Source organism: Eptesicus fuscus, chromosome 18, assembly GCF_027574615.1.
Source record: "Eptesicus fuscus isolate TK198812 chromosome 18, DD_ASM_mEF_20220401, whole genome shotgun sequence".
NCBI lineage: Eukaryota > Metazoa > Chordata > Mammalia > Chiroptera > Vespertilionidae > Eptesicus > Eptesicus fuscus.
In genome coordinates this window covers 21,371,204-21,387,175 of record NC_072490.1, presented here as the reverse complement: position 1 = coordinate 21,387,175, position 15,972 = coordinate 21,371,204, and the positions used below count along the sequence as shown (strand labels likewise).

Below are 15,972 nucleotides of genomic sequence, written 5' to 3'. Positions count from 1 at the left end.
AGAAGTTTTTCATTTATATTTGGAGAAACAGCTTTAATAAAGTAAACAGAAGGTGCTGAGGAGGTGAGAACACTTTGCATCATGAAAAGTCCATTGCGTTTTATGGATATTTACTAGAGGCCCGGTGCACAAAATTCGTGCACGGGGGGTGTGTGTGTCCCTCAGCCCAGCCTGCACCCTCTCCAATCTTGGACATCCCTCTCACAATCCAGGACTGCTGGCTCCCAACCACTCACCTGCCTGCCTGCCTGATTGCCCCTAACTGCTTCTGCCTGCCAGCTGATCACTCCTAGCCACTCCCCTGCCCGCCTGATTGACACCTAACTGCTCCCCTGCAGGCCTGGTCACCCCCAACTGCCCTCCCCTGCTGGACCGGTAACCCCCAACTGCCCTCCCTTGCTGGTCTGGTCACCCCCAACTGCTCTCCCCTTCAGGCTTCGTCTCCCACAACTGCCCTCTCCTGCAGGACTGGTCCCCCCCAACTGTCCTCTTCTAAAGTCCTGGTCGCCCCCAACTTCCCTCCTCTGCCAGCCCAGTCCTAACTGCCCTCCCCTGTAGGCCTGATCGCCCCTAACTGCCCTCCCTTGCAAGCCTGGACCCTCCCAATTGCCCTCCCCTGATGGCCTGATCACCCACAACTGCCCTCACCTGCCAGCCATCTTGTGGTGGCCATCTTGTGTCCACATGGGGGCAGCCATCTTGTGTGTTGGAGTGATGGTCAATTTGCATATTACTCTTTTATTAGGATGCCTTGGATTCTTCATGGGAGCATCTTTATGTTTTGTGAAAAAAGGAAGTTGCAACAGTGACAAAACTGGAGATTTTCTTTGGGTTTAAGAGCAGAGAAAAGCAAGGAAAACAAGTTAACTTTCCTGTTCCCTCTTATTATTGGGAAGTGCAATATAATCTTGGCAGTTAGTTTAAAAAGATGAGAAACAGTATGTGTAATTTGTGTGTGTGATTTTCTGAGCTAAACCAAAGGTTGCCAGTTTTAGTTTATCTAGGTTTAAAGTTCTTTAAAAGAAATCCCTTGGACAACTTGGAAGCTAAGGACCTTCTTAAAATAATGCACATGTTCACTTATGTGCACTTTTTCATTACATGTTACCCTGGTTCTTGGACTCTTCCTAAAATTCACTTGTTCTCTGTTAATCTCCCATTTTCTACACTCCACAGACTGCTTTTAAGTAAGTGTGCCAGCACTGCTCCTCTCTATTTTTAACAATTATAAGATACTAGAGGCCCGGTGCATGAAAATTCATGCACTGGAGCGGGGGTCCCTCAGCCCGGCTTGCCCCCTCCCACAGTCTGGGAGCCCTCAGGGGCAGGAGGTGACCTGGCGATAAGGGGAAGGTGACGCCCCATCACACCTCTGCTGCTGCCACTGCCGGCAGCGCAAGCCTCGGCTGGCCCTGGTTACCTGAGCCTCGGGCGGCCCTGGGTGGCTGGGCAGCCACCATCCGAGGCTTGCCTTCGCCTTGGGCTGGCCCTGGGGGGCTGACGGGACTGGGTGCTGCCATCTTGTGGCTGTGGCAGTCAATTAGCATATTTCCTCATTAGCTGTGGGCGCTGCCATCTTTGAGGGCAGGGCAGTTAGCATATTCCCTCCTTATTGGCTGTGGGCGCCGCCATCTTTGCAATGGTGTGAGGGTCAATTAGCATATTCCCTCTTTATTAGATACACAAGAAGAAAGGTATACATAAGAGAAAAATTTGACTGCCAAGACCGGTTTGGCTCAGTGGATAGAGCGTTGGCCTGCGGACTGAAAGGTCCCAGGTTCGATTCCGGTCAAGGGCATGTACCTTGGTTGCGGGCACATCCCAGTAGGGGTTGTGCAAGAGGCAGCTGATCGATGTTTCTCTATCATCGATGTTTCTAACTCTCTATCCCTCTCTTTTCCTCTCTGTGAAAAATCAATAAAATATATTTAAAAAAAAAGAGAAAAATTGACCAATAAAAACTGATCCAGATCTGAATGAGATAATGGAATTAGCAGAGAAGGAGATTAAAACAGCATTTATAAACTTAAGTATGCTCAAGGATATAAAAAATACATGAATATAATGTGGAGGAAAACAAAATACACAGTGTGGCAAAAGTGGGTTTACAGTTGTGAGTATGTGAAACACTGTATCCTTACATTATCTATTTGTATTATAACTGTAAGCCTACTATTGCCCACTCCATATATTAAAAAGAACCAAATGGGAGTTTCCAGAGGTGAAAAATTCACTGGATGGGATCAATAGGAGATTTGACATAGCAGAAGGAAACATAAGTAAACTTGATATGGCAATAGAAGCTATCCAGAATGCATAGCAGTAAAAAAGACAAAGTCACAGCAAAATTAGAAAGTATCTTTCATTAAATGAAGGTGAAAAATAATATGTCAGCATTTGTGGGATACAGCTTATACAGTGCTTAAGGGGAAACTTATAGCATTAAATAAGAGATGTCTTTCAGTACTGCATTTGACTAGCTAAAAAAAAAAATAAATAAATAAATAAAAAAGAGATGTCTGAATTCAGCCTACCTTAAAAAAGTAGAAAAACAGCAAATTAAACCCAAAGTAGAAGGAAGAATATGAAGGAGTATAAATCAATGAAACAGGAAATGAATGAACAGAAAGACAACTCACTGTAATCACCAGTTCTTTAAAATAGATAAACTTCTAGTTAGGCTTATCAAGAAAAAAGAGAAAGCACAAATTACCAATATCAGGAATGAGAGAGGACATAACTAGAGCTCTTGTATACAAGATATTAAAAGGATAAGGGAATAAACAACAACATGCCAACTCATTTGATAACTTAGATGAAATGAGTAATACCTTGTGTGATAGATTAGCAAAACCGACTAAAGAAGAAATATAAAACCTAACCATCCCTGTATTAATTAAACTAAATTTATAATGAAAAACTTTTTTTTTTCAAACAAAACTCAAAGCACAAATGGCTTCACTAATTTGTTGAGTATTTAAGGAAAAAATATTATCCTACACAAACACAGAAAATAGGTTATTTTTTCAGAAAACATTTTATGAGGCTAGTATAATAATCTAAATACCCTAAATCTAAAGCCAGAAAAAAATATTACAAGAAAATTATAAACCGATAACTGGAGTAACCCATGTAAATAAAGACAAAGAATGATATCCTATATAATAAAGAGGTAATATGCAAATTGACCCTCATGCCTTTACACAAGATGACCGCCCCCATGTGGTCAAAGATGACCAGCAGGGGAGGGTGGTTAGGGGCAATCACGCTGCAGGTGAGGGCAGTTGGGGGCCACTAGGCCAGCAGCGGAGGGCAGTTGGGGGTGACCGGGCCTGCAGGGGAGGGCTGTTGGGGGCAATCGAGCTGGCAGGGGAGGGCAGTTGGGAGAAATTGGGCCAGCAGGGGAGCAGTTAGGCGTCGATCAGGCTGGCAGGGGAGTGGTTAGGGGGTGATCAGGCTGGCAGACAGGCAAGCGGTTGGGAGCCAGCAGTCCCTGGATTGTGAGAGGGATGTCTGACTGCCGGTTTTGGCCTGATCCCTGTGTGATCGGGCCTAAACTGGCAGTCGGACATCCCCCGAGGTGTCCCAGATTGGAGAGGGTGCAGGCTGGGCTGAGGGACCCCCACCCCCAAGTGCACGAATTTCGTGCACTGGGCCTCTACTCTAGAATATATAAAGAAACTGTACTAGAAAAAGATGTTCTAGTACTGTGGTCGGCACACTGCGGCTCGCGAGCCACATGAGGCTCTTTGGCCCCTTAAGTGTGGCTCTTCCACAAAATACCACGGCCTGGGTGAGTCTATTTTGAAGAAGTGGCGTTAGAAGAAGTTTAAGTTTAAAAAATTTGGCTCTGTTGACTAATGAGTTTGCTGACCACTGTACTAGTAGAAAAGTGGGCCAAAGATATAAGCAATTCATAGGAAGAATGAGAATGACCAATTAACACATGAATTCTCACAAAATAAAATCTTTTAAGTAATTAAAACAGAAACCATTTCACACTTAATAGTCTGGCTAATTTTTTAATGTTCAGTAACACCAAGTGATAGTGATGGGGAAACTGGAAACTTAAACTGCTATTAGGAGAGTGATACACTTCTGGTGTCAGAACAACAAGAAAAAAGAGAAAGTACAAATTACCAATATCAGGAATGAGACTAATTCCTGAGAATGGGTACAACCACTTTAGAGAGCAGTGCCACTTCTAGATATCAACTCCATGGAAACTTACACGTGTACAAGGATGTAGAACATTCACTGAAGCAATAATGTGTAGTAATGAAAAAGTGGAAGCCAATTATATCTCAAAAGAATGTCTGATTTATTTATGTAACAAAATACTGTACAACAATGAAAATAACCTACATTTGCCAACATGGATAAATCTCAAACACACAGCTGAGTTTTAAGTCAGTTGCAAAGAGGTATATACAATATAACATTCATGTAAAATGTTAAAACAATCCTTAACAGTCTATGGATAAACACTACAGCAAGAACGCAGAAATAGTAAAGAACAAAAACACCAAATTTAGAATAATGATTTTTAAGATGAAGGGAAGGATCAGAACTAGATCAGAAAATGTCAACAGAGAAAGATCTATCAAAGTAAAGGCAGTAAATATCTAGAGCAGGCTGGAAAATAAATATTTTAGGTTGCAGGCCAAAAAGGTGAAATCAAAGATCTTATATACTTTTTTGGGGTTCAAACTTAGTGTTTTTATCACCAAAATCAACAGCCAGGATTTCATTCCCCCCCCCCCAACCATTTAAAGACATGCGTTAGCTTGCAGACCATACAAAAGCAGGCAGAGGGCTGTATTTGGTCCAAAGGCTATCATTTGCCCACTGCTGGCCCAGAGCAGCACTGTCCTATAGAACTTTCTGTGGTGATGGAAATCTTCTGTCTGCATTGTCCCCAATAAGTGGCTACTGAGCATTTGAAATGTGGCTACTGTGACTGAAAAATTAAATTTTAAATTGGATTTAATCTTAATTACATTAAGACAGCCATTCAAGAGTTTTTATGAATTTAAAGAACAGGTGTAAGGGGACTAGTTGAACAAATAAACAAAGGGGTGGGGAAAGAGATTGTGATGGGAAAGTAGGACATACAAATCAGTGAGCACATTTGAGAACAGGGACATTAATTTAAAAATAGAAGGAAGCGCGTGGCTTTAGAGGTCAGAAATAAAAGAATTTTGGCTGATGAAAAGGATTTGGGTGTGCCTGATACAGAATGCAGAGAGGTATGGAGATAGTCAAGAAAATTGGAGGTCAGGATTGGAAGAATCCTCTACTAAAATAGAATTTGTTGATCAATCCACAATGAAAGTTGAGAGAAATGTTGAGTATGGTGGGGGAGTTAAGAATTTCAAGGTAGAGGCTACAGAAAAAAACCAAAGTGGGAAGAGAAGTGATGAGAACAAGTGAAGCTAGAAAGTAAGATGACCACATGCATACTCTTTGATATTTAAAGAAGAAAAACGGCCCTAGCCGGTTTGGCTCAGTGGATAGAATGTGAGCCCTAGGACTGGGTTCGATTCTGGTCAAGGGAACGTACTTCAGTTGCAGGCTTGATCGCCGGCCCTGGTCAGGGCATGTACAGGAGGCAACCAATTGATGTGTCTCTCTCACATCAATATTTCTCTGTCTCTCCCTCTCCCTTCCACTCTCTCTAAAAATCAATAGAAAAATATCCTCGGATTAACCGCTCCCCCCACCCAAATAAAAAAGAAAAAAAAATCTTACAAAAAGTAAAGAAAAATTACAAACACTATATTATACAAATTTTATTGCTCTTTAAAAATCAATAATCTACAATACTTTAAAGTTTAAAGAGGTATATACAAGCAGTGGTTTTAAACTTTCAGAACTGAACTAATTCCCTCATTGGTTAATCAAAAATACAAACAAATCCTTGGCATTCAGACATTTAACATTTGAGTTGACTAAATAAGTAACTATCCTGAAAGTCCATGACATAATAATTTGTGATTTTGTTGAGGTATCACTTTGAACAATATATACCCAGAGCTTAGCTTGGGGTTCAATTAGTTACTTAACTAGTCCCTCACCCTAATATCAATTTTCTCCAAAGCCATGTACTTCTTTCTATTTTTAAATTAATGTCATGAGCTCATGCACATTTTATCTGAAAAATTAAATACAACGGTATAAAGGAGACACAAACAATAGAGTATACCCTACTGTGAATATCAAGAATTTATTTTATTCAAATACTAAATAAGGAGTTTCAAAAGATCCTCAGCCTGTTTTCAAAAGTCATTCTAGTAATCCCCACTAAAGGGAAAAGTAAAAGGGCCAGAAGCTTATAATTACATTATCTTATTTGAATAATCATTATTAATTCCCAAAATGTTGGCATAAGATACATTTTGACTAAAATTACGGGTGTTAGGCAGTATAAGAAATCTAACTATGATAGTGCTTCAGTCCAGTTATTTATATTTAAAATAAAAAAATAAACCAAATCCATTAAAGGCTTAAGAAAAAAGATCACATTTGAAGTACAGTTTTTAAAAAACATTTGTGATCTAGAGTCCCATCAAGAGAATATTCTATGGCACAGTCCACCCCACTTGTGTGCTATCTTATAGATTCTCTCTTGGAGCAATAGAAAGGGCTGCAGGATGAATTTATTTATTTTTTCTATTCTCTTTGGGATGTATTTAAACCACATCCAACAAATGCTTCACTGTATTTGCTTCATACTTTTTTTTTTTTTGGAACTGCGTCTGGAATCCTTTTTTTGCTTAAAAACAGGCGAATTCAAGAAACACAAATCTGTAAAAGGGTCTCCTCTTCTTAGTTTCCTATAAAGATTAAAAAGAGCTCTTTAGCAACCCAATTCTAACTTACTCTTCAGGATAAAGTTACTGTAAAATAGGCCAATGTTAACATTCCCATTTCAGTTTTTTTAATCAAAATTTTATATATCAAGTAAGATTCACTCTTGTACAAAGCTCCATTACCTTATCCCCCTCCGCCCCCCAACCTGTATCTTTAAATGTGAGTTCCCACACATTAAATACTTACGAAGCGAGTGTGGGTTCCTTATAGTTCACACTGACTGTGCACCTACGCTTAGGCAGAGACCCTACTGGGCTTTCTTTCTTCTGTTGTGGAGAAAGAGAAAGTTTTCTCATTTTCACTTCAGTATACAAGGGGACATTGGTGATATCCTTCAGGCTAAAATGAGGTGACTGGTGAGTTTCAGGTATTGTACCTACAAAAACAACTTTTACTGAATATGAGTCCAAAAAACCCAACAAAACAAAACAAAACACACACACACACCCCATAAGAAATAAAATTGTATTGCAATTACATATCTGAAATATATATAGAAGCCAGCATTTTATAATACAGATTTTTAAACCTGTTTATCGGGTTTTCATCCCAGATGACATTGAAATGCTAAGTATTGTAGATGTGAAGAATTGATATGATAGTTTTTACTAAAAGTTAAAATTCTTGAAAATTAACTATGGAATTTCATTTTAGTCACACCTTGCTCTTTAGAGTCATCAAGGCCTCTATCTCTTTCAGTGCCAAAGCTTATCCTCAAGTGGCTTCCTATCCTACCTAATAAAATAGTAATATGCAAATTGACCGCACCTTCACCACGCCCAAGCCACGCCCACCATCCAAAACCACGCCCACCAGCCATTCAGGGCGAGTATGCAAATTACCCAACAAAGATGGCGGTTAATTTGCATACGCTGAGAGAGGGAGGAGTGAAGACTGAAGACAACTTCGAAGGAAGACGGAGGAAAAGCGGAAAGCAAGATGGCTGCCAGAGGGAAAGCCCGGGTGGGGCAGGGCAGGGCGGAGTGGGGCGGGTGGCAGCGGCGCGCGGGTGCAGGTGCGGCGGCTGCAACAGCGGCAGCGGCGGCGGCAGCGGCAGCGGCAGCGGCAGCGCATGCAGCCGCAGCAGCTGCTTGCAGGATTTTTCCTGCAAATGGGCTACTAGTATTCTTATAAAGCCACTTAAACTCATTCTCAAGTAAACGAGAACTCTAAATCATAGCCTCTATGTAAACCAGGAGAAATGGAGTTACCTCTAGTAAAGCTAGTAGGTTAAAGAGTTACCCAGTGTTTTTCCTATCATAAGTACCCAAATTATTATACTTTGGAACTATATCTATATTGGGGGACAGATACCCAGCACACAGCAAAACAATTTCTTCAAATAGCTGTAAAAAGCAAATCATTTCCCAAGAAAGACTAACTACATTATGACTTAGTAACACTGTTCTCCAGGGTTATCCGTGTTTCAAATACTCTTTTTTTTGTCCCCACATGAGCATACTGTACTATAGTAATTATTCTAATTTTCAGTTTGGAAAATATGGTTAAGTAAAAACATCAGATCAATTGTTATATTCTGGCAAGTTTAATGTATACACAAATCTCCCAGGGAACTTTTTAAAAAGATGCAGATTCTGATTCAAGATTAAGGAGTATCGCCTGAGATTCTGCAATTGTAACGAAATTTCCAGGTAACCCTCATGCTGAAGGTCCAGGGACCACACCGTGAGTAACACTATTTAGAATGTACATGTTTTCTTTTAAAAACTTAGGGAAATTTTCAAATGTACACAAAGATGGAGACAATAGTATAATGAAGCAACAGTTACCCAGCTTCAATAATTATCAACATTTTGCCAAAATTGTTTGATTGACTCTAGCATCATTATACCATATTTTAAAAAAAGATATTTGTATGCTATCCCACCTAACTGGTTGGCCTTGGAAAGTCAATGAACTCTTTTAGGCTTTGGTTTCCTTACAAACAAACAAGCATGATTACACCTTTACTTCACAGAGTTGTTCTTAGGATCAAATTTGAGAATGATAAAACCTGACTGTATGTTATTTTTTCCAAACTCACAAAAATTCCCAGATGAGAATCTTTGTGGGTAGATGCAGGGTATATCCTCAATCTCTGAATCATGCTGACTTTTGATCTAACAAAAGCAAGATCTTCTAAGCCAGTTTTTAGATGTCTTACAGGTATCTTACAAAAGAATACTAAGCCCGTCAACTGAGGAAAGAATTTTTTGGTCTTATTAGGCCATATTCACTAACTAGAAAATTATTTAAAATCACAGTTCCTGTCAAATTGAATATAAAGCAAAGCCATTAAAATGACAGGTCACTGGATTTAAGTTGATTTCATTTTCAAGGGGTGTTTCAGGTGAGTTTATGAAAGATATTTTAATTCAACCTAACTCCACAAAGTTTTTCCTTGCCTTGAAAAGCTTCATTTACTAAAAGTAAAAATGCTTCCTCCACAACAAGAAGTACTTGTTCTTTTAATTTTAAAATTTTTTAATTGAATTTATTGGGGTGACATTGGTTAATAAAATTATACAGGTTTCAAGTGTATAATTTTATAATACATCATCTGTGTATATTGTGTGTTCACCACCCAAAGTCAGGTCTCCTTTGGTCACCATTTATTCCCCATTTTACCCTCTTCTACTCCCCCCCCATATTTGTTCTTAAAGAGGACCTAAATTACCTTAAAGTATTTCAGAGCAATATTACTGTGATTTCCACCCCTAGACCCTTCATTATTTGATCAGACTGTTATTTCTCCCAAAGAGACAGATGGCAAGTCTCTAACCTCCCCCAGAGAAACAGATGGTAAGTATAGTATGTAAGCATCAGGAGTGATCATTTATCATAAACATTAAAAATGCAGGCAAACAAGTAGATCACTTACTGGTAGGAGTTTTTGTTGGCTGAGAACTCTCCACCTCTTTTTCATCCCTACATCTTAGTGCTCTTTTAGATGGAGGCCTGGTGACTGGGCTCTTATCTGATTGGCTGGTGAGACTTGGACTGTCCTTGCAAGTGGGCAAATAGAGGTCATCAGAATCATCTTCTGAACTACTTGATTCATAGCTGCTCACTTCGGATACATTGGTATCTTCTTCTTTTTTAGAATCATCGCTCATTTTTTGTCGGAAAGGAGTAGGATGAACACCTTCTTCCAAATTAAAATTGTAAGCATCATTGGAAGTGATAAAATCATCCACCTTTTTTTTGGAAACAGGTTTTTTATTTTTACTTAGGCTTCCTTTATACTTATATGCATATTTTGATCTTCTCCTTCTATTAGCTTTTCTTTTCTCTCCTCTTTTTCTTCTTTGTGCATCTCCATGCTTATTTTTAGTTTGCTCAGATTTATACTCTAAAATATTTTCTTTTGCTTTAGCAGATCCTCCGGGGTGAGTCAGCTCTGGTGATATGTTAATTTGATCCTTGTTCCACTGACAAATATTTTGTTCTACATTTTCAGGTATGTGCAGGTTTACTAGTGGGTCTACAAATCTAATTGTTTCCAGTCCAGAAGACTGCTCTGACATATGACTGATTTCAAAATTATCCAAGGTGTTGAATTGGCATAAATTGTTAAAATGTTTCTTTAAATTGCGACGGAGAGATACAGTTCTGGGTAAGATATTATCAGTAGATGTATCTTCACCTGAATCCAAATCAAATCCCAGCCTGTCTTGAGGAATAGTAGGTAGTTGCTCTGAGAATTTAAAAAACAAATGAGAAAAAGAGTTTTACTTTATGGAAATTTAAAAAAAATTTTTTTTTTATTGATTTTTTAACAGAGAAGAAGGGAGAGGGATAGAGAGTCAGAAACATCAATGAGAGAGAAACATCGATCAGCTGCCTCCTGCACAACCCCTACTAGGGATGTGCCAGCAACCAAGGTACATGCCCTTGACCGGAATCGAACCTGGGACTTCTCAGTCTGCAGGCCGATGCTCTATCCACTGAGCCAAACTGGTTTCAGCACTTTATGGAAATTATAATTTCAAGGATCTTAGAATTCAAAGTTAAAAATAGAATAAGTGAAGTCATTCTGTAGTTTCTCTACATTTACTATCTATAATAATAAAAACATAATATGCTAATTAGACCGGACAACCGAATGATCTTTTGGACAAAGCTGGGCTGCAAGGGCTGAGCCCCTTGCACGAATTTCATGCATCGGGCCTCTAATCGTATATAATAAAGAGGTAATATGCAAATTGACCATCATGCCCTCACAATATGGCGACCTACGACCAGGCCGGCAGGGGGGTTAGTGAGGGATGACCAAACGACTGAATAGCAGGCTGCATGGGGCGACCAGGCCGGCGGCGGGGGTGGGGGGCGGGCGGCAGTTAGGGGTGACCAGAAAGGCAGGCAGGTGAGTGATTAGGAGCCAGCAGTCCAGGATTGTGAGAGGGATGTCCAACTGCTGGCAGTCGGACATCCCCCAAGGGGTCCCGGATTGGAGAGGGTGTAGGCTGGGCTGAGGGGACCTGCCCCCATGCATGAATTTCGTGCACCGGGCCTCAAGTAAATAAAAATGTAGAGAACTTAATATTACCATCCATTTATTTGGCAGTGATCAATTGATAGCTTATATCTCACCTGTGGAAGAATCTTATATAATCTTCAAAAATATTCTAACTTGGGGTTTTATGTGCCCCTCATTTAAAGTATAACTAGTAGTTTACATGTATCTATGTGTATAGGATTGAGAGAAAAGGAATCTCATATTCCAAAGTAGGACAAATACACCAAGAAAGTAAAAACTAAGTTATTATTTGAAAAATTAAAATAACTGGAAAGCCTTTCAGGTAGGAAATATAATCTGTATTTTAAAGTGGGAAAATTCAGAGCTGCTTATTCAAATGCTTTCCCTTCTTCAAAGCTTAGTTCAGTATAGCATAGGGACACATTGATTTAAAAGTAGAAAGAAGGGCATGGCTTTGGAGGTTAGCTTTGAGTTTAAAACTTGATTCTGACCATCTGGGTTACTTCTTTGAGTCTATATAATATGGGACTGAGTGTACCTATATTGCAAGGTTGTTGTGCGGGTTGAGACAATATATGTAAAATGCCTAACACAGATCTCAACATGATGTCAGGTTCAGGAAATTGCAGCCATAGTTATAGCTAAGGTTTCTAATTATAGATTTGGCAAACTAAATGGATATATTTTAAAACTTTGTAAAATAAACAGTTATGCTTTAAGCAGAAGAATATCAGGTGAAAAGTTTAAAAAGTTAAAAAGGAAAATTAGAGAAATTTAATTATGTTACTTTTTCTCAAAGACCTCATCTTATCCTTCACATCATATTTTCAGATTTTCACTTGAATTACCTTCTATTTGGAATGATTCCCCTTGTCCTCGAAGGTGATATTCCTGAAGAGGAGCTTGCCTTAGAAATACCATTGAAAAATAGAAATTTAATTAACAATTATGAAATAAAAATAAATTTAAGATTTTCTGGAAATTAAAATATTATATTTTCTTTAGTATTATTTCATAATTACATTCTAAGTCAGTACATCTATTCTACATCAAAGGAAACCAAACAACATTTGTACTGATTACATGGAGGCTGATTTGTTATGACTGAAATTCAATTCTTACTGGATTAACTAACATATCAAATTGGACAGTTCTTCCTTAAAACATGACATAACTCATAATTTCATTTAACTGGAGAAACAACCAATCAGAATTGACTTATAAAATATACCAAAGAAATTCGATTTGATTACTCAACTCTTTAGGAGCCTGCTTTATCATTAGCTGAGTTTTTTGGTAGTACCGGCTTTTATGATGCTTAACTACTGATTACTCTGAAGTTAACACTGTTCATTTAAAAAAAAATCTTGTACCTCTTTGGTGCATGGAAAAAGAATTTTCTTAATGTTCTAATACTATTACTGGTTGTTTCATTTTAATTATAACTTTGTTTTTTATTTACTGTAGAGAATTTTTTCACCTCTAGACATCAAAATTTAAATACAGGTTTAGTCAAGAGAGTCATGGTAACAAACTAGTAACAATTTAAAAAATCTTACATTATCTTATTTAAGATAATCTTAAATTATCTCATTTTACTTTTTGGCCATTACATGAATATTTTGTCAGATGTTAAAGTTCAGCAGTTTTAGAATTATTAAAATTAATATGGGGATAGAAATCATATTACTGATGATCTCTATGAGGACTGGGGCACAGACTTAAAAGGGATATGAGGAAACAAATGGCTTATGGCAGTGGTTCCCACTTGAGGACAATTATGACCCCGTAGGTGATATTTGGCAATGTCTGTAGACGTTTTTGGTTCTTATAACTAGGGGAGAGGAATGCTACTGGCATTTAGTGGATAGAGGCCAAGGATGTTGCTAAATACCTCAGAATGCTTAGGACAGCTCTCTAAAACAAAGAACGACCTGGCCCAAATGTCAATAGTGTTAAGACTGAGAAACTCCAGGCTGGAGTTATGGCCATGCTCTATATTTTTTTTCTTTTTTCAATCCTCACCCGAGGATATTTTTCCATTGATTTTTGGAGAGAGTGGAAGAGAGAGGGAAGACAGAAATATCGATGTGAGAGAAACACATTGATTGGTTGCCTCCTGCATGAGCCCCAACCAGGGCCTCGGTCAGGGAGGAGCCTGCAAGCAAGGTACATGCCCTTGACCAGAATCAAACCTGGGACCCTTCGGTCTGCAGGCCGACACTCTATCCAATGAGCCAAACCTGCTAGAGCTATATCTTAATTGAGATTTTGGTTTTACTATACATTAGTCAAACTCATTGAACTGTATAATTACCAACTGTACATTTTACTGTAATTATATCTCAATAATTCATAAACAAACAAAGTATACTTGATCCAAGAGAAGGGCAAGAGAGTATATGGGATCTGATTGTATTTAGGAATAAGTTGGTTTAGCAAGGCAATGTGACAGTGGTATTAAATATGTTTTATTATATTAGTTTTCTAAAACAGACTTATCTGTAGTACTAGCCAAATATCATCATTTGAATAACCAATCCTTATTAGAATAAAAACTTGGCATAAGAAAAATACAACTGAAGGGAATAATTTAAAAATTCTAGAAAAGCTGCTTATTCTTAGACATCAAAAAAGTATAAGAAAGATTTGGTTTGGCTATTTATAACAGAATTTTAACATATCCACTTTTCTTTAACTATATGCTCAGTAGAGAGAACATGAGGCTCAAAATAGGGCTCAATATGATGCAAATTTCCTTCCATAAATGGATCACAGAATTACATTTCTTTTGATATCAATAAGCATAATAATGAATTGAATACTAACGGTAAATCCTTCACAGATAAATCCTCAGAGTTGTTGTCATCATTGGAGTTCATTCCAGAAGAACTTACTTCATGGTTCTGTGAATGTATTAAAAGAAAGAAAACATTAGTAAAACTGAAATATTCATCACAAAGCATTAATTTATTAAAAAATAAACACTTATTGTCCTAGCTGGTTTGGCTCAGTGGATAGAGCGTCAGCCTGCAAACTGAAGGGTCTCAGGTTTGATTCTGGTCAACAGCACATGCCCTGACTGTGGGCTCGATCCCCAGTGGGATAGTTTTTATAAAACCCCACTAGATGTAGCAAAACTACATAGAAAAGCTAAGATTTATAGTACTGATTTACAGTTATCAGTAATTAATTTAAATAGCATAAGTGATTTAAACTACTAATTCATAGCTTTACCATTTTTTCCCTAAGAGATTCAGCCTTTGTAATGAAAATACCTGAGCAGGTTCTTCTGTTTGTTGTGAAGTAAGTTTTTCTTTCAATGCATATAACTGATATGTGAGGAAGTAACATTCTTTTCTCAGCTGTAGGATGATGTCTTGGGCTTCTCTCACTTTGGATTTTTCATTTTCCAAAGCTAAAACTAACATCTTGTTGTTGTCTTGGTAGTTTTTTAGCAGTGTAGAAGTGTTGGCTAAAAGAGGATAAATTTTTTTTATTAGTTTTTAAATTTAAACTTAAAAAGTGATGCAAAAGAACAGCATGAAAAGCTTACTGATTATTTGGCACGGTGCAACTACAAAAGACTTCCGTTTGCCAATCTCTGCCAAGTTTTTATTCCTTTTCTCTTTCATTCGTTTCTTTATTTCTTCAAGACTATCTTGAAAGGACTTTTTGAGGGTCCTTTCCTTGGCCATCTTCTGCCTAGGAATTTAAAACAATAAAAAATATTTCACTTTTAAAAAATATATTATCATCAAATATAAAGCAAGCTTGAAAGCAGAGGCTATTCATAAAGAATGATTAAACAGAGACTTAGTAACTGAAGAATTAGCTCAAAGTACATAGCTAACCTGGTAATAACCTAGATTTTGCAGCTTTTTACATCTTGTTGATATTTTTGGCATATTATCCTCTTCAAGTACTTTATAGGGAAGGTTTAATAAATATGGATTTCCAACCCAAAGACTGTAATATGCCACTTATTTACTCTTTAACAAATACTCTTTGGGGGCTTACCATATAGTAGGCACTATAGGAAATGCTTAATATTTTATATAAATATATATTTTTAATATATATTTAAATATATTTTATTGATTTTTTACAGAGAGGAATAGTTAGAAACATCAATGAGAGAGAAACATCAATTAGCTGCTTCCTGCACACCTCCTACTGAGGATGTGCCTGCAACCAAGGTACATGCCCTTGACCGGAATCGAACCTGGGACCTTTCAGTCCTCAGGCTGATGCTCTATCCACTGAGCCAAAAACGGTTAGGGCTTAATATTATATTTTGATGTCATTATTATTTATGTCTCCTACAGGCAATACCTATGACCAACTTTTAGTGTTTATTAGGCTTACAGCATTAGATGAGAGGCAAACATATATCTGGGCTTTGTTTTCCAGTTTTTCTCTATTATTTATCAGATTAGGTCACTTGATTAATTCTTTCTCTTCCACACTCTTTTAACTCAGTATTACTTTAGACATGCATACACTCTCACTAAAGTCAAAGTGATCTTCTGAGGTTTAAACTATGCAGCACTATATACCACTTTAATAGGCAATTATAACCGATAGAGCTAGAACCAGCAGGAACTGGTGCACAGAAA

At 37.9% G+C, this 15,972-nt stretch overlaps 1 protein-coding gene across 1 annotated transcript; it reads right to left on the bottom strand.

The window, feature by feature from the left end:
- Window positions 1-6,424: 6,424 nt before the first annotated feature.
- SGO1 (shugoshin 1) lies at window positions 6,425-15,051 on the bottom strand. Its single transcript, XM_008153504.3, has 7 exons — window positions 14,910-15,051; window positions 14,632-14,828; window positions 14,183-14,259; window positions 12,202-12,260; window positions 9,755-10,570; window positions 7,060-7,249; window positions 6,425-6,836 (listed from the first exon to the last, which is right to left on the bottom strand). The coding sequence occupies exons 1-7, from the start codon at window positions 15,049-15,051 to the stop codon at window positions 6,716-6,718; spliced, it is 1,602 nt and encodes a 533-aa protein (XP_008151726.2). The 3' UTR covers window positions 6,425-6,715.
- Window positions 15,052-15,972: the final 921 nt, after the last annotated feature.

What these genes read in the sequence shown, in the direction of transcription:
- SGO1 (XM_008153504.3), bottom strand. Translation starts at nt 15,051, where the DNA reads ATGGCCAAGGAAAGGACCCTCAAAAAGTCCTTTCAAGATAGTCTTGAA. An exon ending in AAACAGAAGAACCTGCTCAG is followed by an intron (nt 14,260 to 14,631) that starts GTATTTTCATTA and finishes ATACATTCACAG; the next exon opens with AACCATGAAGTAAGTTCTTC. An exon ending in GGAATCATTCCAAATAGAAG is followed by an intron (nt 10,571 to 12,201) that starts GTAATTCAAGTG and finishes TTAAATTCTCAG; the next exon opens with AGCAACTACCTACTATTCCT.